Source organism: Varanus komodoensis, unplaced genomic scaffold (genome assembly GCF_004798865.1).
Source record: "Varanus komodoensis strain SLA01 unplaced genomic scaffold, ASM479886v1 scaffold41, whole genome shotgun sequence".
In the NCBI taxonomy this organism is placed as follows: Eukaryota; Metazoa; Chordata; class Lepidosauria; order Squamata; family Varanidae; genus Varanus; species Varanus komodoensis.
In genome coordinates, this window is record NW_025335954.1 from 2,364,562 (window position 1) to 2,388,775 (window position 24,214).

Here is a 24,214-nt window from a genome sequence, read left to right on the forward strand (position 1 = left end):
CCCCTTCCAAACTGGCTAGCCATTTTGGCAGAAGCAAATCTGTGCTCCACCAGATTGCAATGTACTTCCTGCACTGGGCCATCTCTCAGCTGCCCTAGAGAGAATACTCTGGCAAAGCTTTCTGATCCCATGTTTTCCACTTCCCTAAACTCTTCTGGAGTGACATGGACATGTGGTCTTCACACAGTCTCAAATATTTCTGAATTAAATGAAGAGAACGAATGCCTGATATTTTCCTATTCAGATTAGATATTTCATCAAATACAGATGGCATGTGGCTTGCAGCTTAACTGTACAAGTCAGAAACTTGTTTTTCTTTTCCATCTAAGATAAATGTCAAGAATGCCAGGATGCTGTAGTGGCACTGGGAAAGAGCTGAGTCTGTAGACCTACAATGGGAACGCAAGAAGATACTGCTGGGAGTTTTCTCCCCTCCAACAAGGTGAAGGGGCAGATATCACCTGCCTCCCACTCCTTCCCCACCACCTCTGTTCCTACCAGCTATGCACCATCTGCATTCCAGGATAACAACACCTGGCCTTTATTTAGCAAGGCAGGGAGCCGCCTTCTACAGAGACAAGCCATGGACCTGCCTGGCCCAGTACTGCTGGCAGCAAAGGGACTCAGGCATTTCATGCAGGCATTTTCCCAAGCCCTACCTAGAGGTGCAGGGGACTGAAGATCCTTCTGCATTGCAACCTCTGAGCCCCTCACCTCTCCTTTCACACCAGCATAAAGAAAAAGGCAAACAGTGGCAAGGCTTCTATTTCTAGCGGCATGAAATTTACAGAGCGGCACAGTGGTTTGTGAAAGTTCCAGAACAGGCAGCAAGTGGAAATGGGCTTTCTTTGCCCTCTGACAAACGTGGCTCTTGATTACAAAAAACTCCAAACTGGTTCTGTTTGTAGAAGCAGAAGCTTTGAGAATGCATCAACAGGCACAGGAAAAGAAAAAACAGCAGGCAGAAATAAGGCATTCATCCTTTGTCTCTCTTATTTTCTGCCTCAGACATAACCACAACATTGTCCCTCTCAGATGGCAGGCATTCCTCAGAAGACTACCTGTGGACAGGTAGGCAGCAGGCCTTGTGATCCATGCCAAGCTGCATCTGACAAAAGATGTTCTTCTAAATGTTGGACTGCCCTGTCAGTCGAGACCTCTGGTGGTTTTGGGATGCAGAACTGGCGGGGAAGTCGGAGCCGTTCTGAGGGCAAGCCCAGTGCGTGCTGACCTTCACAGTTCTGAAAAGAGTGGCTGGTCCCGGGCACTGCTTCTGCCGCCCAAGGGCACAAGAGGACTCTGCCCAGGGCTAAAAGAGGGGAACTGGGCAGTCACGAAGAAGAAAGGTATGTGGCTGATGGTTCCAGTTGACCAGCACTGAGGAGAGAAATAAAAAATGCAGTGTGAGAAGAGGGGTCCCCTTCCAGTCCATCAAGCAGGCTGATTCAATCATACAGCTTAGGCTGAACTTCAGCCTGGCCTTCCCCAATCTGGAACCCTCCAGCTTGCTGGGTCAGAATCCCCATCATTCCCAGTCAATATGGCCAGTGCTCCCATTAGCCAGAAATGGTCGGGGTTGTCTGGAGAGCACCAGGTTGGAGAAGGCTGTTTAGCCAACTCCAGCAGCAGGACAGGGCGGGCTTCTATCATTGGTAAAGGTGTCTAAAAGTGGCACGTTCTTGCTCGTTTGCATCATTTAACAGCCTTAGGATGACTGCAAGGATCCTGCCCTCCTGGCTGTGTCTCTGAATTGTCCATGTTACACATTTCTCAAGCGGTTCTTTGCAGTACTTCTTTCCAAACTTGTTCCCAGAATGCTAGCATGCCATGAGAGAACTTGCCTAGTTAGCTGCAACAAATAATGATGCTCCAAAAAATCAACATACCAAATAAATAAAAACAAATAGAGGAAGCTGCTGCTGGGCTTTTTTGTTAACTGCTGCTCTGGGACTGCCTCCATCCTATCTGTTGTCTTGGGGTGCAGAGCAAACGCCAGGATTCCCTTGCTCTCAAAAGCAACGGATTCATTCAACCACATCCAATGGATGGATGCCACAAAATGACCTATTCTTGAAGGAGTACGCTTGTTGCATCTCTGTATGAGTCACTGCTTTGGGCTTCGTTCCTCCACTATGACCTCCTTTGAGAGGAGCAATGTCCCTTCCAGACTAATTCTAAGCTTTTTCAGTGGTAATAGTGAAGTATGACTCCTGCTTCATTTCAGGAGAATAATACATGCCACTGTTACCAGAGGTTTGGGAAACATTGCCGTAAGGGCTCGAAATGTGATTTTAACTTACAAACTAGATTCTTAGCTTGCTGATTTCTGCACTTAGTCCAGGACAAAATCATGAACTATAAAACAGTGTCTGAGATACCACCCCCCGTCCCACCCATCTGAATAGTACAATCCATGCAATCCAGAGCACGGTATGCTTAATCAGAACAGTCTCCTGTTCTGGATCTCCCATGCAAACAAGCCAAGCTCCACATAACTGGGAAACAACCCAGTCTGTCCGGGGGAAAACATCCAATCCCAAATATGGTGACTGGTTAAAGTCCCAATTGTGAGCAAAATTCATCCCTTGCCTTTTTTTTTACCATGGACCTCTTCGTGCCGACAGCAGAATCCTGCCCCCTCCCCACTAATCTGAACAGTGATCCAAGTGGGCCACCAGCCTCAGACCACTTGTCCCCCTTCCGCCCAAAGTGAGGTCCGGCCCACCAAAGCTCTGAAGCGCTAACACTTAAAGTGTGATTTCTGAGGAAGGCTGCCAGTAAGTTCTTCTTTCGCTCAGTTCTACTGGTCCATGTCTGGCTAAATCCCTTTAGGCACAGCTTAGACAAGCGAGCAGCTGCTGGGGCTGCTTTCGCCCAGGCCAGTACGATGCCTCTGCATAAGCCACTCCTCTGCCTTCGAAGGCTGAACTCACCACTGTCAGGAGGGCCCCTTTCTGAAAGCAAGGGTGGAAAGCCACCAGCTGGGGCTGTGTACCATCTTCACCCTGCAAGAAACCACTGAAGGAGGGGGGAGGGGAGGGGAGGGGAGGAGAGAGGGGAGACCATTATTGCATGGGGCACCTGCAGGCTTTTGCTGGAGCTGGTCTCGGAGCCTGCACCGGTCAGCCTTCCCCACTGCACCAGCCATGCCAGATGCTGAGTTAAGACAAGTCCACTGGTTCACCCATACAGTAGGAACTCCATTCTGCGTGCATCCCAATTGTAAAGACAGGCACCACATCCTACTTTCCTTAGAAACACATTAAGTCTTGGGCTTAACCCCTTAGTCTACCCCCCTGTCCCCTGAAACCCAAACAAGACTAAGCATGAGCAACTGCATTTGGACATATTCATCCCTTGCTGGCCTCTGCCCAGGGTGATCTTGGGCCAACCCATTTTGAACACTCAGATCCTCCTTTTCCAAAGATCTGAAGTCCTCAGGAAGCATCCTAGAGCCTTCTGTTTATAAACACCTAGTCAGAAATGGAAAACACTACACATGCTAACGGCATAATAATGCCATCACTCCTGAGAAGACCTTAAAACCATCAGAAAGCTGAAAGATGCTGGATCCCAGTGTGTGTGCAAGGAAATGTATAGGCAACACAAGCAGAAGTGCACTCAGCAGCCTGAGGTGGGACGGGATACGAAGTTTAAAATGTTTTTTAATCTGTGGCCCAATCTAATCAGGGACTGCTTTTAATTCAAATACCTTTAGGGTGCAATCCTACGGGGTCCACAAGAAAGGATAATGAGATCCTCGCCCCACACACACGAGGGACGTCTGCCTGCGCAGCTCTTCCCAGGAGGCAGCAGAACATGCCCACTGCTGTGACTGCCAGCAGGGAGGGCCCTGAGGGGCTTTCTGGCAGGGGTAGAGGGGCACCTTGCAGTCAGACCAAAACATCTTCATTCCCAGGACACACCTCGGACTGGGGCAGATGACACCAGCTACCAGGTTGAATTTCCCTCCCGTTGCTGATAATGGTATGGTTATTACTTGGAGGAAGAAAAATAGCGAAAGAACTCAACAAAGGGCTGCAGTCTTCAAGTAATGTAACACTTACTCATAAGCAGGGTTATGTGTACAGTTGCTGAATCCTGTAGGTATGTAATTGCTTTATGCGGAGTCTTTCTTATGGTTTAGTGTCTTCTCTGGCTAACAGCTGATCTTCAAGGTCTCTGGAGATGCCAGAGACCGGATCCAAAACCTTTCCGGTGCTCTTCCATTGAGTTTTATGGCATTGCATAGAGAATTTAGCAATCTAAAAATCTCAGTGCTTGAATTTTAATATAGTGCACTGCTTAGGTGCACTCACTCACCCACTCAGTCACTCACTGTGTGTGTGTGTGTGTGTGTGTGTGTGTGTGTGTGTGTGTCAGGCTCAGTATGATTATTGGTGCCCAGGACCCATCAGTGCCAGTCATTGCTGCTTTTCCAAATAATGCAGAAGAGCAAATCTGGTTCAGCTTTGCTTAATCTACATAATTTATAGCAACAATGTTTGTAGTTTGATATAGAGCTTTCCTATTTTTCTTAAATGCAGTTAATACAAAAGTGGTGTCTCTATTTATTTGTGTATTTATTATATTTATACCTTCTTCCCTGCAAGGAACCCAAGGCATAACCTGCCTCTCCATTTTATCTTCCCAACAACCCTCTGAGGTAGGTTATACTCAGAGCCAGCAACTGCCCCAAAGTCACACAGTGAACTTCATGGCCAAGTGAGGAAGTGAACCTGGTTCTCTCAAGTCCCGATCCAACACTCTCACCATTATGCTGCCAGGGCTCTCAGCACTATGGTACTTTCATAGGAGGGAGCGCTCTGCATGTCTTACCGATCTTCACAAAGACGCCTAGTAATGGGCTGAGGGACAGAAGGCACACACTAGGTCTCCAACGCAGGAAGTGGCATTCCCCTCCCACATGTTCACCCTCGTGCGCAATCAGCCCAACACAATTTCACTGCATGTACCCCTGGAACATCTCATGATGAAGACATGCAGAAAAACAAATAGGAAGGCTTCACACCCAACCATGAATGCTGCTGCTGGGAGATTTGTCTTTCCTATGTGGGACAGCCTTGTGCAAGTCCCATTCCATTTTATGGCTGGGGGAACAGAACTGTGAAGTCCCCTCACCCAATCACGCTTTCCTACTACTGAGCTGTAAGGGGCCTGTAGCACCTGGGAGGGATGTGGTCCATCTGCAGAAAACCTCAGATTCAGCCCCTGGCATTTCCAGGGAAAGCCAGAAAGGGAGACCAGGCATCCGGTAATGGGGGAAACCTCTGCCGGAAACCCTGCAAAGCCACTGCCAGGCCAGACAGAAGAATCCTGAGCTAAAGGGACAGTCGCCTGACCAGAGCCATGCTGTGAACATGTTCGCCCCTGCAGAACAAGGGCTAGGAGGATGCAAGGCTGGGGGGATCATCTCCAGTTTCAGATCAAACCACCAAAATGTGTCAATACAAACCATGGCAAGAGTTCAAACACAGGGCTGTTGCGGGTCCGAAACACGGCGATGATGGCCCTTCTGCTGGATTCATCACGGCCTCCTACCAGAAGGAAAATGAAATGTAAGGGAATGTGGAGATGCACACGAAGAGCCTGCTCTTGCAAGCCTGGGCCTTCAGGGCCATGATGGGAGGCTGAACCATGTGCTTTGGAAACCAGGTGGGACCTCTGGAGACGGCTAGGGCAGAAGGCTCTCCGGGCAAGGCTTCAGCACCTCAGGCATATTTGCACCTTTGCGGCCTGGCAGATCTTCCAACAACGAGCTCCCTAGCAGGTGCGGGGATTCTGGAGGATCCCGCTTCCCTGTAACGGCCTGGCTCAAACCTGTTGAGCATCAGAGACGGCAAGCCAGCAGACCAGTGCTCTGCAATTACCATGTCAGAAGGAACACCGCAGCTGCCGCTTTACAAAGGGCACATCAACTGGAAAGCAGCAGCATCCTTCATCAAATATGGAGCCGAAGGAAGCAGTCCGCCTGCCGACAAATTGCTGGGCTTTTTAAGGATACCAGAGCCTGTGTTTATTTGTCTGCCTGTCTGTTTCCATTAGTGGGAAATGCAAGAAGCAATTTTAGCTTGGGATTAAAGATTTAGTAGATCAACTGATGCTCATGTGATGAGATATTGTCGCTCTCATTCCTGTGGAGACTGCTTATACATTGGAGGGGAGCCATCTTTTTACTGAAATTTACCCTGCAAATGCGTTTGCTCTTGGGTCACAGCAGGGCAAGGCCTGAGCTAGGGGAATCAGCTGGGTCAGCAGTCCCACCATGCACCTTCACCAGGAACTATGAGGTTGGCTTTTCCGGCACCACTGGATGCACACTTACTTGGGAACAAGCCCCAGTGAACACTGCGGGGCCGTGCATTGAAGGAAACATGCAAAGAATCGCACTGCTAATTCAGAGAAGTCCTGCTGGATTTGGAATCTCATGGTAGGAATGTTGAATCAAGATGCAGCCTGAGCTTCCCCCTTTTGCCCTCTCTCTGAAGCTCCAGCTTTAGAAGGAATCACGGACTGTTTTAAAATGCAGATTAGTGTTATTTTAAGCATTGTAAGTACAAGCCATTTCATGCTCTTTGACTGATGCGTGGTGTGCCTGTCCCGTCTTCAGGAGGACAGGGTGAAACAAAGGGCTGTGTCACCATTTGGAGCGGGGTAGGCATGTGCAAAGTGCAATATGCGCACAGACTCTGTCAAGTGAGAAGTGTGGATTTTTTCAGCCTTGTTCTTTTTTCAAATATACATGAGCAGAACTTTTCCCAACGGCGGCTTTCTATTTTAAGAGCTACACACAGAAGAGTGCACATGCATGACCTTCTCACTGGGTGAGGCATGCGTGCATTTTCAGTATGCATGCTCAAATATGGCAGCAAAAAGAATAGTAAAATGGGCCCTCATATAGTTGGAATCAGCTGGGCTGAGAGGAAGCAAAAGGAAGATCACCACGAAGCTTTGCTCCTTAGCCCAGTCTAAATAACTGTGTTGAAAATATGACTACTTGGCACGTAAATAAATTTAAATTCTGCATAAAGAAAAATTAATTTTGATGTTCCCTTTTGGCTGCAAAATTCATCAGGCTAGTGTACATTATGCCATGTTTCATTCATCATTTATTCCACTGAACATGAAACAGATCACAAAGGTTTATCTCACTTCGTAGCCAGACTGTTTTGCATGTTCGGTCCCCATTATGACATTAGGCAGCACTCCAACATGTTCAGACTTAATGCTAAGTTAATCAGTGAGGTGCAGCAGTTAATGGCAGTGGATCAGGGCTGGGAAGACCCAGGTTCAAATCCCCGCTCAGTCATGAAGCTCACAAGCTGACCTTGAACCAGTTATTTAATTTAAAATTATTTCTAGGTTGTCTTTAAGAATATAACCCTCCCAGTTCATTCCATCTCACAGGGCTGTTGCAACGATGGAAAAAAAGTGGGAAAAATCATGCACTCCTCACTGAGGTCCTTATGATGCAACAGATAGAAACACAGAAGCAAAAAAGAGGGAATATCTTAAAACAGTAGTAATAAATCCTATGAATTTTATAAAAAACATGTCCTGATAAAAACATAACATATTCAACTTATTTTGTTGAGGCCTTCTTCAAGGATATAGGAATATAATTTTTCTGTGCAGGAATGATGTTTCCAAAATAAAAGATTTTTTCTTATGGAGAAAGCTATTCTGGGACTCCTGACATTTTTTTTTCTTTTATGTACCTAATGCTGATTCCCCTTTTTAGTTATCAGTATAAATTTAAAAAAGCAAAGCTAACTAGCAAGAAACATGTGCTCATGGCATTCTTTACTCCTTAAAACACATGCAAAGACCAAGTAGAAAGGACCAGACTGCTGATCACGTGCTTTCAGAAAGTGGGCAAGTACAAACAAGAATGACACTGGTGTGCTGCATGGAAAACACACACATCATCTCCCCCAGACTGATCAGATTTTTGAAGGTACACAATTTTACCTCTGATGACAACTGCAAGCCTCTCACCACTTGGGTCCCAAACCATGGACTGTACTTCCCCTCCAATCCTGGAGCACAGGGATAAAATGAAATTAAAATCAACAAAGGTGAAGCCAAGAAAGGCCCAAAGAAAGAGATCCACGTGCAAACTTCAGCCATGATGGGAAGGGAAGGGCTGGGATCCAGAACAGAATGGAATGCCAATGATCACCTCCTTAGTAATTATAGTTGCATGGCAGGAATAGCACAGAACTTGAACATTGCTTATTAAGGCTACATATTTTAAAGATATGGATAAACATAACAAAAATGCAAAAATAGACCTAGTTTAATGCCAGGGTTGTGTATATTCTGCTGTGGGTACAGTTTGTGAAACTCAGCAGTTTCGGGGAGATAATGGCTGTACGGTATGTTCTGGCAGCAAGCCTCTGGGGAGTTAGACTAGATAAATTAGGCAGTAGGTTCCCCAACATGGCGTACAACATGGTTAGATTACTGTAATGTGCTCTACGTGGGGCTGCCCTTGAAAACTGTCTGGATACTTCAGCTGGTACAGAACAGAGCTGCCAGGCTGCTGACGGGGACCGGTCGTTATTCTCATATAACGCCGGTCCTCTACCAGCTACACTGGCTTCCAGTTGAAGTCCGGGTCCAATTCAAGGTGCTGGTTTTAACCTATAAAGCCCTGAATGGCTTGGGACCGGGATACCTGAAGGAGCGCCATGCCCTCACGCCCCTTAAGATCTGCGGGCTCTGCTCTGCTCTGGGAACCCTCTTTAAAGGAGATAAAAAGATCATCTACCTCGAGCAGGGCCTTCTCTGTGGTGGCGCCCAGATTATGGAATGTGCTCCCTGGAGAGGTGTGCCTGGTGCCAAGTTTATATTATTTTCAGTGCCAGGTTGAAACCTTTTTATTTAATTGCCATTTAAAAAACTAATATTTTATTGTTGAACAGTCGCTCTCTCTGTTTTCGATTTTTTGTCTTTTTGTAATCTTTTATTGAATTTGTTATTTATAAAGATCATTTTATTGTTTTTAATTGTATGGTGAGCCATCCTGACATGCCAAGGCATGTGTTGATGGCATACGGAAGTTTTAAATAAATAAATTTGCCAGATGTTTGGGCATAAGCCACCGTCAACCAACTCTTATCAGCATAGCCAATTGTAAGGACTGTAGGAGATGCAATGCAAAAGACCCACAGGGCGCCCAGCTGGGAAAGGCTGGGCTAGACGCTGCGTGGGAAGTGCCTGGCAGAACTTCACAAGCCAGGTGGAAGCTGAGTAGGATTTCCAGCAGTGAGATGGGGAAGGCTACGTCAGGACTGGGCAATGTAAGCACAAAAACAAACATTTAAAAGCAATAAATAAGCATTTTAAGCACTTCACATGGATAATCCCAAGGGTTTTTTTTTTTTAAAGCACGAGAGCTTTGGTGAGGGCTTATTCTGCTTATAACAGGAAGCGGGATGGGACTTGAAGCCTCCTGACCACTGGAAATCCTGCCGGGGAAGCGCCCCAACCCCAACTGCTCCCTTAGGAGAGTCCACCAATCAGCATATCCATATTTCCAAGACTACCCCTGCAACTCCAAGCAGCACCCAACACCTGCTTCTGCACTTGTGCAGCATTCCTGTGGAATCCAGGCACATGCATGGCTTCATCTATAGTCCCTTTCTTTTACCTTTCCTCCCCATACAGAGTCTCGAATGTGGTCTCCGACAAATCCGCCACGATGGAAGCCGTTTTTGATCCACCGACCTGCCCTTGCTGTTCACCTGAAAAACAGGAGGATGAAGGCGTCTTTCCAAGGGAAACCAAGTGACAGGAGAATGGCAGAAGCACGTTTTAAAACACAGAATCTGCTAGTAAGCACAGGATGAGCGGCTCTTCTGTGTGGCAGGACAGGGCACAAAAAGCAAGGTCCGAAATCTGAGAGAGATGCCTCTGTAATAAGTACTAGGAAAGGAGGGCATTACAGCTGCAAGCAACTTTCTCAGATCAATGGCTGCATCCAGCTCCCCGTCAGCCACAGTGCTTACCAAATCGTGCAAGGGTCATTCTCCCCCACCATCACAGCCCCCACACGGTGAGAACAAGAAAACACCACACACACTGGCCCGGGCTTCCCTGATAAAGGGCAAGCCATGAACAGGGAAACCAGCAAGCAAGACCTGTCTTGTGGCAGAGCACTGATGGCTGCGAGGGAGCAGAAACTCACACAGCTCAGACCTCAACGACTCATTAATAATCCCAGACGAAAGTGCTGGCCATAAGAGTGCAGAGAACTCTGGATGGGGCCCAGTGATGGCCAGGCAAGGCACAATGAGGAATATTCTATCCAGACTTCTGCCTGGGATAATGCAGGAAAGGCAAGGGTGCCAGGGAGGGGGGCAGAGAGCAATAATTTACATAAAAAGGAACCTGTGGGGTAGGGAAGTAATCCACCCCTCAGTGTGATTTTCTTCATGTACTATTTGATATTTTTTAAAAAAATACTTATATACGAGTTCTCATTTTAAAAGTCTTAAAGCCATTGGCAGCTATTAAAGCATTCTGAAAGCTCAACATTTGGGCAGGTTAATGTTTGGGAAAAGCAATAAGCCAACAGATTTTAATCATTGGTGAAAGCCAATGGTTGGTGGTACTTAGTGTATCACAGAGGGGAGATCATTCCAAAGGGAGGGTGCCACCACTGAGAAGGCCTGTTGCCATGCTGCTGCCAGGTGGGACTCTGCAGGATGTGGCATGAACAACAAGGCCTCCCTGAAGAGTGTAGCAGTCTAGCAGGCCTTTAGGAAAAAACGAAATCTGCGCCCACCTGAGTATACCTGCCCTTTTACACCCTCAGTGTACTGCTTAACCCAGAGAAGGCAGGGCATGTGACTCCAGAATCCTCTTACACTGCATAGAGCACCCAGGGAGGGCAGAGGCAAAGTGCTCATGGCAGCACTGCTGGTATTTGGAACCCAGCAATGCCCAATTTCTACACCCTTTGCAGTTGGCCCTGGCACATTATTAACCTGCAGAATCCTTCAGACTTCAGGCAGTATGCCAAAGCAGACCATATCTTGCCACTAAGTGGTTTAATGCAATGAGCTGCACAGTATACCAGGATAGAAAGGAAATCACACCATCACTAGACAGTATTTTGCTGAGAGAGGTTCTATACAGATCCTATAGAAAATGCTTACAAAGCCAACATTTTTCAGATGTAGGGCGTGGCTTTCTTGGCATTTCCCAAGAAGTTCTTTTCAGCAGAAGTCATCTTGTTCCCCACCTATTTCCTAGCACTAATGACAAGCTGCAAGACTGCACTTGCCAATGCGACGCCTGTCCCTCTCAAAAACTGAATTCTACAGCCAACGCAGCTTTGGGTCCATTTAGTTATTTTGTACAATGTCTTCTGCCAGTGGAATGTTACACAAGGTCAGTCAAATGGTGTAAAAGGTTTAGAAGCTACACAGGGCACCAAAGCCAACCCCTGGGCAGCAGAAAATTTGTTTAGCACTGTATGATCACCTGCACTTTAAAAAAGGGGCATACTACCACAGCCTTAGGGGCCGGATCTTACTTCATTTTTAAAAGGCCAAAGGAAAGAAATCTGGGCACAAAACCACTGCCTGCCTCTCCAGAATCCACAAGGCCTTACTATTCTCACCAGATGTACTCACCACTGTATTCCAAGAAGGACAAGGAGTATATCACTGATTCCCCTTGGACTGTGAAGAGCAAGCGGCTACCGTCTGGACTCCAGCAGCCAGTCTTGGGTCGGGAGGGGGAAGAACATGGGAGAGACACAGGTGGGAGAACATTAAGTGCAGGCAAAACAAAGGGTCTGGAATCTTGAGCTACAGACGCTCCCTGACGTCCAAGACATTCTGTGCCAAGTTGTGCAGATGGGAGCATGTCCGGATAGGCACAGTTAGGGAGGGAGGGCTCCATAAAGGAAAACATGAGAACCGATGATGGGGCAGAGAAATCGGACGAAGTGAGGCTCCGATGAGACATGGGCTCTGAAGGGAACCCATGTGGTTGGGTGAATAAGAGAGGGACCCACACCTACATTTTTAAAAGAACTCAGCAAAGCCACTGGGCAGGCCTCATGAAACCACACAGTCCCACAACCCGTTACTGTACCCTCCAGGCAAAGAGTTAGCAGATTCATCCTAAGAGGGAACAAGATCAATGACTGGAAGCTACCCTGTTTGCCATTAATAGGACAGCCTAACAATCGAAAGAAAGAGACCTACAAGAAAGTAGTAGAAATTCGAGGAGGAGGAGGACTGGATTGCATCTGCTTTTTCCCTTATCAACACGTTCTCCTTGCCCACTTCCCAACCTTTCTGCTTGATGCTCACCAACATACCTGGCAGGCGCCTTTGATAGTTGGCCACTTCTCACAAGTCCACATTTGAACCTCCCATACTCTGCAAACAGAAGCACAAGCACAGATAGGCAAGCTATTTTTTAAAAATTACATTCCTGCACCACCCAACAGCTGAAGCTCTCTGGGCAGTCATAAAGAAAAACATACAAGGATTGATTAATAAATAACATTTCTATGCCGCGCCCATTGCCGAAGCCTCGGGGCGGCTCACAAACAACAAACAATCAGGCATAAGATGATATTAAAAATTCGGAGTTTCTTGGCAAATATAAAACCATTAAATAAAACCAGTTAACAATTAAAATGTCATTTAAATAAAAAGGTCTTGGCCTGGCACCGAAAACCAAATAGCGATGGCGCCAGGTGGACCTCTCTGGGGAGTGCATTCCATAGGTGGGGTGCCACCGCAGAGAAGGCCCTCCTCCGGGTACTCACCCTCCTAATATCTTTCACAGAGGGTTCCTGGAGAACGACCTCTGCTGCCGATCTCAAGGGGCGGGAGGGCATATATGGATGCAAGCGTTCCTTTAGATAACCAGGTCCCAAGCCGTTGAGGGCTTTATAGGTGATAACCAACACCTTGAATTGGGCCCGGACTTCAATGGGGAGCCAGTGAAGCTGACGGAGAACTGGAGTCATGTGAACACAACGCCCAGTCCCCGTCAGCAGCCTGGCAGCTCTGTTTTGAACCAATTGAAGTATCCGGACCGTCTTCAAGGGTAGCCCCACGTAGAGCGCGTTACAGAAATCTAATCGGGAAGTAGATTTAAAAGTAGCAAAACATATATTAAACCAAGGAAAATTGCTTTGGGTGCAGATCAAAGGAAATGACAGAAATTCAGTCTTTTCCAGAGTGATCTGCCATCTGGCCAGTGCCATAAAAGGCAGAGAGCTGACTGGAGACTGCGGGCTATCAGGCCTTTCTACTCACCGGAAGACTGCTGAAGGCGTAGCTGCTAGCACTTTGCTGCCATCGGGTGACCAGGCTAGGTAAGTCACCCCACCTCCTCCTAACCACTGCAACTGGATGCAGTTTTCTGTGGAGACATCCCACACCTGGCATGGACAGGGCAAAAGAGGGGAATTTGTTTTTGGAGGAAAACACAGCCTCCCTCTGGCACCTTGTGTGACAGGCAGCCAAGAGCCAAAAAGGAACCTCATTTTAGGCTGCTGCAGGAATGGTACCTGGGAACACGCCTGGCCACAAGTGTATTTCGTGACTGCTGGCAGGAAAAGTCTTCTCGCCCTTTTGCACAGAGGTCACCGTGATCCCATCTCATCGTGCATGCTGCCTGCCACAGCTTCCGCGCTATCCCTCCATCATCACGCACCACAACAGCACAAACCGTGCCTGGTACTCACAAGCATGGCAGTGTCAACAGGCGAGGCCGACAGGAGCAATCCTCCGCTGGGAGCCCAGGCCAGACTGGTGATGGGGCTGTGGCCAGGGTGGCTGAGCACCTGGGCACAGCCAGACGAAGGTCTGCAGGGACAGGAGAGTAAGAGGATTCCATCCCTCCAGGAACAGGAGATGTGGAAGCACAGAAGCAAGCAAGACAGGTCTTGGGGCATTCTGAGCACCTGAGAGGGCATCTAGATTCACCACTGGAGGAGGCTGGCTTCCAGCACGTACACATGCGCAACCCTCCAGTGGAGAAGCAGGAGAGAGCTGGACTATTACGCCGATCACTTCTGACCATTGGCTGTGCTAGCTGGGGATGATGAGAGCTGAAGTAGAAAAAATCTGGTGGATGCTAGTTTGCCCAGTAAAATAATCAGGAGCCCAGCCCTTCTAAGAGCCAGGAGGGGTGCCGGCATCACATCCTTCCCCAACGGGTAGCAGAAGTTGAGTGTTATACAAAAAGGACTCATGTGTACTTGCTTGCTTGCACAACTGAATCTGCTAACAAATGTTGGGGGTACAGTCTACATGCATCTCTAGGGGAAGGAAAGGAGGAGGTGAGAAAAAAGAAACTGGGAAGGGACGAAAGTCTAACTTTAAAAAATTACAGTGCAAGGAAGAGCTAAGCAGTGGAGGGGGGAAGAACAGCTCCCTTCAGTCTCGGGCATCAGAAATCTGCCAGCTGCTTCCTTGAGGCCCAGATGGAGAGACAGTGTGGTGTAGTGGTTAAGAGCATGGGACTGGGACCCAGGCGATCTGGGTTCTAATCCTTGCTCAGTCATGGAGCCAACTGGGTGACTTGGGGCCAGTCACAGACTTTCAGCCCAAGCTACCTCACAGGGTTGTTGTTCTGGGGATAAGTTTGAGAGGAAAAGGAGAATTATGTAAGGAAAAAGGTGGGATATAAATATAATAAATAAAACTGTGACAATGATCACAGCTCCGTGGCCCCCCATCACCGAGCTAACTGCAGGTGGGCCTACAACAGCTGGCTGGTCACCTGGTGGAAAGGGAAGTGGGGTCCAGATGCCAAACCAACACACAACTGTGGCACGCCACAGCAAGGATGGATGCGCACAGCGGCTTCCAGGCTAGCGACGCCACGTTCCTCTGCAAGCGATGCTTCAGGATTGGGACTGTGGCGCTGGAAAAGAAACAGCAGGCAGAGGTAGCCAAACCGGCAGAAATCTTCCCCAGTAGGAGAGCAGCACCAGAGCACAGATTGGTAACTGGCAATTTGCTCACAGCCTTCCTGCAAGTTTCATAAACTGGGACTTTGTTGCAAGATTCACCCTTGCCGTTCTAGTTAGCAGTGCAATGGCATCTATGCGATTCTCAGTTCGTCCTGAGCAGCAATGCCAAGGAGAATTGAGCAACTTCTAGCATCATGCAGAACACAGGTCCGTGTTCCTCTGGCAAGCCATGACCTACTTCTGGTGGTTTACTAAAAACCCAGGGCTGGCCAGGACCCCTGCAAAGAATGCTGGGTTTAGATGGTTCTTGCCTTGATCTGATCCCCAGGCACGTTGTTAGTTCTTAAACAAAAGCTCAGGTTCAGGATCAGTTTACAAAGATACATTATGCACAGCTGCTACAGGAACCAAAGCATGCAGACTTAGCATCATAAATTCCAAAACTTGTGGGTGGGCTAAGGGGAGCCTAGGTGAAGTCAGCCCACCCTGGTTACAGAATACCTGCCTCGAAGGACTTTGAAGCACGTTTCTTTCCGCCTTGATTTCAGGGTTGGGTCAGCCATTCAAGGCATCTTCCCCAAGGTCCAACCCATTGCCTCAGGAAGGCTTAAAATGACTAAAGTTTGCAAACTGATGCTATAGACTGATGTGATGCGATGGACGGAGAGCTAAAGCTTCTGGGCTGTGCACAGCAGCCTTTCCCAATCTGGCGCCCTCCAGCTGCATCAGATGACAGCTCCCAGCATTCCTGATCATTGGACACGAGGGATAGGCCTGAGTTGGTCCAAAACACCCAGATGGCTCCAGGGTGAGGAAGGCTGGTGTACAGCAGGCACTGCTAAAAGTTGCTGCCTGTGAGCAAGTGAATGGGTCTGGTGTGTCCTTGAGCGCTCAGCTCAAGTCTGTGCAGGGAAGCCAGGCCCTTACCTGTTTGAATTGTAAACACGAATGGAGTCATCCAGCAGGGCCACGGCAAATTTGCTCGTGTGGGGATGCCAGGCAAAGGCTCGGATGGAGCAGCCTGCCCTGGAGAGTCAAGGCAGAGAAGAGAAGGGAGTGTTAGGCACGCCTCATGCACAATGGGAGCTAAAATGCAGAAGAAAGCCAAATTTGGGGTAGGTGAGTTAAAGTACACATTTCAGAAAAAGCAAGCGCAAAGTGAGTGCCCCTGAAAAAGCTCCCACAAACCCCCTTGCATTCACAATCAGGATGGCTACACACTGTTGAGGAGGAGGTTCCTTCCCAACCAACATTTTAATACATACTTACGGTGGATTCCAGTTTGTGTTGGGGACTAAGCATACAGAACCAATGGGTTGTACAGGCTACATGATTATAATAATCAACAGCATTAGCATCATTATCACCATATTACATTTCTGAGATGCATCCCCTTCCCCAAAATGAGACTCAGCATGACTTCAAGTAGAATTAAAACCCACAACACTTTAAAAATTTTGTATTTTTATATTGCACTGTGAGCTGCCCAGAGAGCTTCTGCCTATGGGGCAGCATACAAATGCAATAGATAGATCAATCAATCAATCAATCAATCAACAGAATATAGCAACTATCCGTAAAATTCAACTACCCCATAAAATGTCAGTAACAACCATAAACACTGTAACTGAATTCAGCACAGAACAGCTGGTGATATGCCACCCACTGACCGGGAGTAAAAATTCTGTGGAAAAGTGCAATTTTTTATGGGGAAAGGGAAAGAAGTCAGTGAGTTTGCAATTGGATGCTATGAAGGATTCTTGCAGGGGTGACCTGGGAATGAGCAGCCTGTGCCCTAGCGCCTGGGTTCGAGGGAGAAGGCAGAGGCTTCCCTTCTGCGCACAAGATGCCTACTGCGTGCAGCGGCAGAGCAAGCCCAGCTTCCCCTCCCCAGCACAAGCTGTGAGTTTCTGAGGGGCGGTGGGGTGGTCCCTGCCCCTGCCCGTCAACCCCAAGCTTAGGGCTGCAAAAGAGAGAAGATTTTTCACCAGGCTTCATGCAGTGTTTGGGATGGAAAACCAGGTCAAGAACAACACCTGGCTAGTTCTGGACAAGAAACAATGCTCTGATTTTGGGTAGGCCAATAAGGCCTGCCAACATTTGTCAGCCTCTGCCTAGATCCTATAGAACAAAGCATTACATGTGTGGCAAGAACCATAAACATATAGAACTCACCAATCCATGGCCTGGGAGAACTTTGATATCATGTCTTCACTTTGCAGCTTTGGAGGAAGGACAGATGGAGACAGAATCAGTGCTGTGACAGCAGCCGCTCATAATGTGACCAAGTTTTAAAACAGGCATATTACCCCAAAAGATATGCAGAAAACAGACTAGAATTACAATGGGAAATGCTGGAAATGTAAAGAGGTAGATGAGACTTTTTTCCATATGTGGTGGATGAATGACAGAATTAGAAGATTTTGGAAGCAGATACATGAGGAAATGCCAAAAACATTTAAAATTGACTTTCCTATGAGTGCTAAAAACACTCATTCATACTGAATGAACTGAGTATCATACCAAATACCCATCCAAAGATTATACTAGACTTATTTAAATATATGATTGCAGTGGCAAAAGTAACAATTGCTTCCAAGTGGAAGACTGAAGGCTGTCCAGCTGGTGAAGACTGGAAAGACAGGCAGAGTATGCTACAATCATGAAACTAACCAATTACGTTAACAGAAGACCTGTTAAAGAATTTACTGAAAAATGGAAACCTTATTATGAGCAATTGAACTAATGCTAATGAAAACAGAATCTTTAAAAATATTGTCAGTGATTCTTATTCTAATACTAAAGCTATGATAGGATTCACAATTAGTTTCATAAACTAGATTAATCTGCATGAGAATTCTGATCAAGAACTGAATGACTTAAATGTAACCATAGACAGAAATTTTCACTTTTTCATGAACTTGTTAGATACTGAAACTATATGCCATATTTGAGGAATATCCCCTGTATCCTCTTTTCTATACTTTCCTCCTTTCTTTCTAATGTATTTCATGAAAATAAATCAATAATTTAAAGAACAAGTTTTAAAACTGAATCGAAAGCAAGCCATGCCCTGAATACAGCCTTGAAGGATGGGCCATTGTCCAATCTGTGAACGCATAGGAAAAGGTTGCCTTCATTTTTAAAGAAAACTGCCACAGCTTAGTCCGTTTGGACTGTTTCACTCTTGCCACCCTCTTGCCACCGGCCACCCTTTTCTTCCTGTTCTGCTCAGGCCTACTTTGCACAAGCCTTACCGACAAATGGGGAAAGAAGGAGCCATGGAGAGAGGAAAGCCAACAGCAAAATGCTAATGTATAACGGGATCCAGTTTTCATCCACCGAAGGGCTGAGAAGCAACAAAAAAGATACCATGGTGAACACACTGTCAACTATCTTCATGGAGAAGAAGCTTCCATGTTCATGCGAGATTCCTTTGACAAAGGTCTCCACACAGAAGATGTTGCAATCTTGTTCCTAGGTTCAGGGAGCCTGGTCTGTGTCAGGAGCACAGCTCCTGTTCTGTGCAGCAGCATGGCTTCTGTTCAGCTTCAGAGCTGTCTTAGCAGGGAAGATTTGAACCAGCAGTCGAAGAGGCAGGGTGTCTCAGGACAGGCTCCAGGAAAGGGTTGCAAGAGCAAGTGGAAAGCGGGGAAAGGTCATGAGCCATAAACAGGAAACACCTTTGCGGTGAGAAGCTAAAGAAAGGCAGATCTCCAGGTGCAGAACTATTTGGAAAGCTACCTAGCTCCTTCATAGAGTCCGCCAAAGATTGCTCATTCATTCCCTGGTCCATGTCTCCTTCCTCCTCTGCATTTGCAAGCTCTTCAAGCACTCCAGCCACTCCAACATCACGCCTACGGGCAGAGAACCACACGACATCTCTTGAACATCCAAGGGAGGGCTGTGAGTATTCTGTCTTCAGCACACAAGCTAATCACGGGCAAAGATACTTGCTATGTGAGCTCAAAACCTGGGATTTGGCTTCAGGTCTGGTTGGTTTGCCCCGAAGCATCTCTCTGAGCCTTTTGCAGTTGAGCTCCAAGGCTCAGAGAAGCTAGGGCTGAGGCTGCTTGGCTGATACCAGTCAAAGGGCTGGAGCACACACAGTTCCTCTACGAGGTCAATTACAAGATTAATCTCCCACCCTCACCCCAATTCGACTGACACAAAGACAGTGGTGTCTTTTGGAATCACAGGACACATCAGTGTGCTGCTAAACGAGATGGCCCACCTGGGCAACAAACCTATGAAGGGTGAAATGCTCCACAGGACTGCTGCCACAGACACTGCCAACCCCTTTCCATACAAATTGGACAGGAATATATGGGGCTAAATGACACATGAAACTGGCAGAGCTGTGTGTTTAAAGATAGTCTGAATCCCACTGAAAGAGGTGCATGAGCCCAAATGCATATACCGTTTTCTAAACACTTGCAGCAGATCTGTGGATTTACAGATCTTTCACTTGGCAGAAATGTGTGCATGCATTATTTAATAACAAAAAACAGCTTACTCCCCTACACAGTCTGCCCCATGTCTCCAGGGGTTATTTTCCCTGCAACCAAGCTCCAAAACTGGACATGAACTTGGCTCAGAGAGAAATGCTGGAAAGAGGAGCTGAGAAGAGATAAGCATCCAGAGGGGGCAGCTTCTGAGTGCTTCACCAACAAGGCCCCACTGAGTGCTTCACCAACAACTGACCCTCTCCACCAGCCAAAATGCACACACCATTTTCCTACATACTTGGGGCAGGTCTATGGTATTAAAAACACAGATCTGTAACCTGGAAGATGCACACTCACCAAGCATTGATGCACCTCTTCCAAAGAGACTCAGAATGATGAATGAAGGCCGGCTTGGAGGCATGTTCCAGTCGGCTGTGAGCTTTCAGGCTGTCTTTGCGGATGGTCAAGACAGGCAGGTCCTCCAGCTGCATCCAGACAATCAAGAGTGAATGAAAAGCCTTGACCCAAACTGCTTGAACAAAAAAGTACTGAGAGAGACAGAGAACCGGCCAAAGCAAAGTTTTGGAGCAGCACAATAGGCAGGAGCTTGCTAAACCATTCTGCTAGGCCACAAGTACAGACTGGAATTCAAGACTGCAGAATTCAGAATCTGACAGTATCACCTAACAGGAACACCAGCAACAATGACAACAACCACCAAACACTTCTTCCTTCAAGCTACAAAAACAGACTTTGTGAAATGGTTAAGAAAAGTACTAAGCTTCATACTCTGCATAGGTCCTTGCTTCTGCCTCTCCACATGACTAAGAGGAATAGAACAAATGACGCAAACTAGACAGGTCACAGAATCCAGGTTTTCTTGGGGCCAAACTTATTATTTTTATAAGAAAACACATGTTAACATATATTATTATTACTCCATTTCTATACTGCCCCATAGTCAAAGATCTGTGGGTGGTTTAGCTCTCTGGACAGCTTATATATTCACTTACTATACCCTCATGTTTCCTCCATCTTAATTCTTTTAAAAACCTTTCTCTGGCTAAATGCTTCATTTTGAATTTCATACTTATGCAGGAAAGAGCATGTGATTAGCCACAGAGGCCTTGGGTAGGAATAATCAAACAGATTCAGAACAAATAGTAGTTCAACTGCAGCTCCCAGACAACATTTAGAACTCTGAAGCTGGCTCTTTGAACTTTCTGTTCTCTCCCAGTCAGTCCTACTCAAAATATTTAATTCCGCTCAACAGAGATAAAGCCTTGGTCCTCCAGAGGCAGGTGACCAGCCTATTCTTTTGTTTTTCTAACTGACAGAAAAAATCAGTCCACCTTTTGCCCCTTGCCTTCCAGTTTCCCCTAATGAAAATATTGCTAAGTATGAACTAGAATACCTACTGCAACCCCTCTCAATCTGATGCTCTGCAGATATTTTGGACTTCCAATGCCCATCAGCATGGTCAGTGGTCAGGAATGCTGAGATTGTAACCCGACATCTGGAGGGCATCTCAGACAGATCCAACTCTCTCAAGGTTGCCTTCTTCCTGTTGTTAAAAATTGTTCCTTACCTGTCCTTGAAAAGAAAGTGGGAGCTTCTCATAGCTGCGACCAGAAACCAGGGCATTGTTAAATTCATAAAGGGTGATGTCTCCTGGAGGCGGTGGGGGTGGGAAGAGCGCTAGGGAACACATCCTCCTGGAGGTCCAGGAAGAAGCAGAGCTGAAGGAAAGAGTGAGTTTATATTCACAAAACCATGCTACAAAGGCTTCCCACAAAGCTCTATTATCACTGTTTGCTTTCTTCCTAAGCTAAATCGCTCTGGTGGGTTGTAACCTTTCCTCGGTGAGGAGCTGATTTCCTCAGTGCTGACTGTTTTGGTTGCCTGATTCTGCACCCTTCCCAGCCTGGTAACATCCTTTTTAGGTGTGATGACCAGAACTGGGAAACAGGATGCTGGACCATACTTAGGGCTGATCCAGCCAGGTTGTCCTTACGTTCTAAAGCAGCAATGTTCCACGCACTCGAGTCTATATTATTGTTGCTTGCTTATGTATTTACTAATAATCGCTGTCATTAGTGCAAGCAGCTTGGAATTTATTTGAAGGAAAACGGGATTAAGGCATACTTCTAAATAACAATCCTGAACTCGGTGAGGCTTACTTCCGAAACTGCACGTGCTTAGGGGCGGCGCGGACACTTGCTAGCAACGCATTTACTGAAGCGCCCCATTAAGAACCATTCATAAAAGGGAAAAAGCGAGGCCCTCCACGCTCATTCAAGCCACTCTCACTCACCTGGGCCAGGACTCCGGCCAGACTCTCTACGCAGCTTCGCGGAAGCAAGGCAGCCTTCCTTCGCAGGAGCAGGAACGAGGCTAGGGAGTGGACGAACTGCGCAACTCGTTTTGGAAAACTTTGGCTTTTCCCGGGCACCGTTCGGGCAACAGCAACGGGTGCCGACTGGGACCAGAAGAGTCCAATAAACGGACGCCTGAGCTTGCCGAGGCCCCCGCAGCCTCAGTCCCCGCCCCCGCGCGCGAGGGCATTCCACTGATGGATGAGGCGCCTCCCAGCGGCTCTCCACCGTAATAGGCACTCTCGTCAGCGCAGGCGCGTCGATCATTTCTTAAAGGAGCAGAGCCCTGAGCACATCCGGCCCCAGGCGTGTAGGTATGCATGGGGTCGGCGCCGTAGGTTGACCCAAAGCAAGTCCCGTCGAATTCATTGGGGTTCACTGAGAAGCCATGTGTGGGATTTTGTACTGTTAACGTTTCGAAGCAGGACCAGGATGACCAAGCAGAACCGATGAAGTGCAGGATAGACTTCATAAGCAGCAGGGGGTGCTTGTCCACCACTCATTCGTTTTCTCCACATTCCCAGCTCCACCAATTATTTCTAGTCTCAGAGTTCAACTGGACGGAGAAACAGTGGGGTGGGGTGCATGGGGAGAGCTCATGAAGGGACAGCGGCATGTACATGCAGACTCAAGCACTCCCACCCCTCCATTTGTCCACAGCAAATGCCCCTGCATTAGCATTATGAAATCCACACTTCCACGCAGACTCTGCTCCTCCATCTGTAGAGTCCATTGCTGCCTAACAAGTCACAGAGCACCTATGGTGTGGTCGCAGTTGGTGGCTTCATCATGAGTGGGTTGATTTGGTCCTTGTGGATCCAAATGCTTCGAATGTCTGCTTTTTCCAGTAGTGGATGCAACTGGGGCTGGCCCTACCATTAGGGAGAGTGAGGCAGCTGCTTCAGGGGCAAGTTTGTGGCACCCCTAAGGTAGCCTTGTGCCCTCAGGTGCAGGAGAGGATGCTGCCCCATCGCTAGTGTTGAGGTAGAATTCATCTGCTCAGCTTTTATGGATGGAGTAGATGGAGGTCATCACATTTATTTATTAGATTTCTATCCACCTTTTTCTTACAAAGAATTCAAGTGGCTTACATCATTTTCCGCCTTCTGCTCTCAGTCTTATCCCCAGAACAACAACCCTGTGAGGTAGGTTGGGCTGAGAGTCTGTGACTGGCCCAAAGTCACCCAGTTGTCGCCATGGCTAAGTGAGGACTAGAACCCAGGTTGCCTGAGTCCCAGTCCTGCGCTGTTAACCACTACACCACACTGGCTCTCATCTTGTCCTTTTCTCAGGGAGCAAAATCCCTTTGGCCCTGGAAACAACACATAAAAAGGAAGCATGTAACATTAGCTTTCCTGTCTCGATGACAGGCAAACCTTGAGAGAAGGAGAGGCCAGGATTTGGTTTTGTTGTGTCTCTTTAAAAGACTGGGGTTCTAGTGGAGAACTGTACTGCAATCAGTCTGGCATTTCAGCCAAGGAAAGGTGCCCAAAGGCCTCCCCTCAGCCCATGAAGGCAGGGCATGTAATGTTCTGGTACAGAGTCAGCGTGGCTGGCTGAGAGCCAACGGAAGAGGTTGGGTGGGCAGGAGATTCGACAGAATCCCACGGGTGCAGCGGCACACGCAGGAAAGTATGGATCATGCCATATCCTTCTTTAGGAAAATTGGACTATATCTTAAAGCACAACAATTTCCTTAAATTACATTTGGTTTGGAAATGCATTCCAGTAACTAATAAAAGGAGACCATGCAAAGCAGTCGCCGTTTTGTCTCCCTTCTCATACATAACTCAGTGACTTAACTGTAGCTGTCTCATAACTTTAACTTTTCTTGTTGTACATTAGGGGCTGTTGTTTCCTTGCAGCAGCAAATATTTAAATTTAAAACATCCAATTTCAATGCCTGTGATAGTTTGGAAGGCTCCTAGTACTTGGGAGCAGATTCCTGGCAATGAACCCCAAAGGTCACACATGAAGCTGCACTGTGTACTGAAATTCAGGGACATGCAGCAGTTGCTTTGCATTGCTGTTCCCACACTCTGGGCCAGGGGTCTCAAACTCGCAGCCCGCGGGCCCATTGCCGGGCCAGGCGGGGCACGGGGAGGGGCCCTGCAGCCTTCAAAGCACTGGCGGCACCCGGGCCGGCCTCTGGATGAGCGGCCCCCCACCCCCGCGGTGGTGGGATACTCGATGCGGCCCAGCCTCACCCGGACTCTAGTTCCAGCGGCCCCCAGGTCAGTTGAGTTTGAGACCCCTGCTCTGGACACATTCTCACATCAAGCTAACCCACCCTGGCAACAAGCCACAGTGGTTTGGTTGTGGGAAAAGCAACCCACAGTGAGCCCAACAGACAACCAGACTCACCATGCGTTGTTGGCCTCTCCATTCCTCTCAGTCCTCCCACTGGAATCCCA

The 24,214-nt window shown here is 47.6% G+C and overlaps 1 protein-coding gene across 4 annotated transcripts; it reads right to left on the bottom strand.

The window, feature by feature from the left end:
• Nucleotides 1–747: 747 nt before the first annotated feature.
• On the bottom strand, nucleotides 748–21,904 carry AAAS (aladin WD repeat nucleoporin). 4 transcript variants are annotated; one of them, XM_044443255.1, is made up of 17 exons: nucleotides 21,740–21,904; nucleotides 21,014–21,164; nucleotides 19,783–19,910; nucleotides 18,722–18,834; nucleotides 18,235–18,326; nucleotides 17,153–17,199; nucleotides 15,905–16,003; nucleotides 14,785–14,928; nucleotides 13,745–13,865; nucleotides 13,314–13,438; nucleotides 12,362–12,422; nucleotides 11,667–11,757; nucleotides 9,677–9,770; nucleotides 7,993–8,060; nucleotides 5,477–5,558; nucleotides 2,934–3,018; nucleotides 748–1,377 (listed from the first exon to the last, which is right to left on the bottom strand). In XM_044443255.1, exons 2-17 carry the CDS (start codon nucleotides 21,134–21,136, stop codon nucleotides 1,234–1,236), a joined length of 1,617 nt encoding a protein of 538 aa, XP_044299190.1. In that variant the 5' UTR covers nucleotides 21,137–21,164; nucleotides 21,740–21,904; the 3' UTR covers nucleotides 748–1,233. The 4 variants fall into 4 exon arrangements, with proteins under 4 accessions (XP_044299190.1, XP_044299192.1, XP_044299191.1 ...); XM_044443257.1 differs by lacking the exon at nucleotides 14,785–14,928; XM_044443256.1 differs by lacking the exons at nucleotides 21,014–21,164; nucleotides 21,740–21,904 and adding an exon at nucleotides 20,844–20,907.
• Between the last annotated feature and the right edge of the window lie 2,310 nt (nucleotides 21,905–24,214).

Bases quoted from the DNA above. Each gene is read 5' to 3' on its own strand.
- AAAS (XM_044443255.1), bottom strand. From the start codon at position 21,136: ATGTGTTCCCTAGCGCTCTTCCCACCCCCACCGCCTCCAGGAGACATC. The intron at 16,004-17,152 runs GTGAGTTCTATA...TTGACTCTCCAG, and splicing joins TTCTCCCAGGCCATGGATTG to GGCAGGCTGCTCCATCCGAG. The intron at 11,758-12,361 runs GTATGTTGGTGA...TCCCGACCCAAG, and splicing joins CTATCAAAGGCGCCTGCCAG to ACTGGCTGCTGGAGTCCAGA.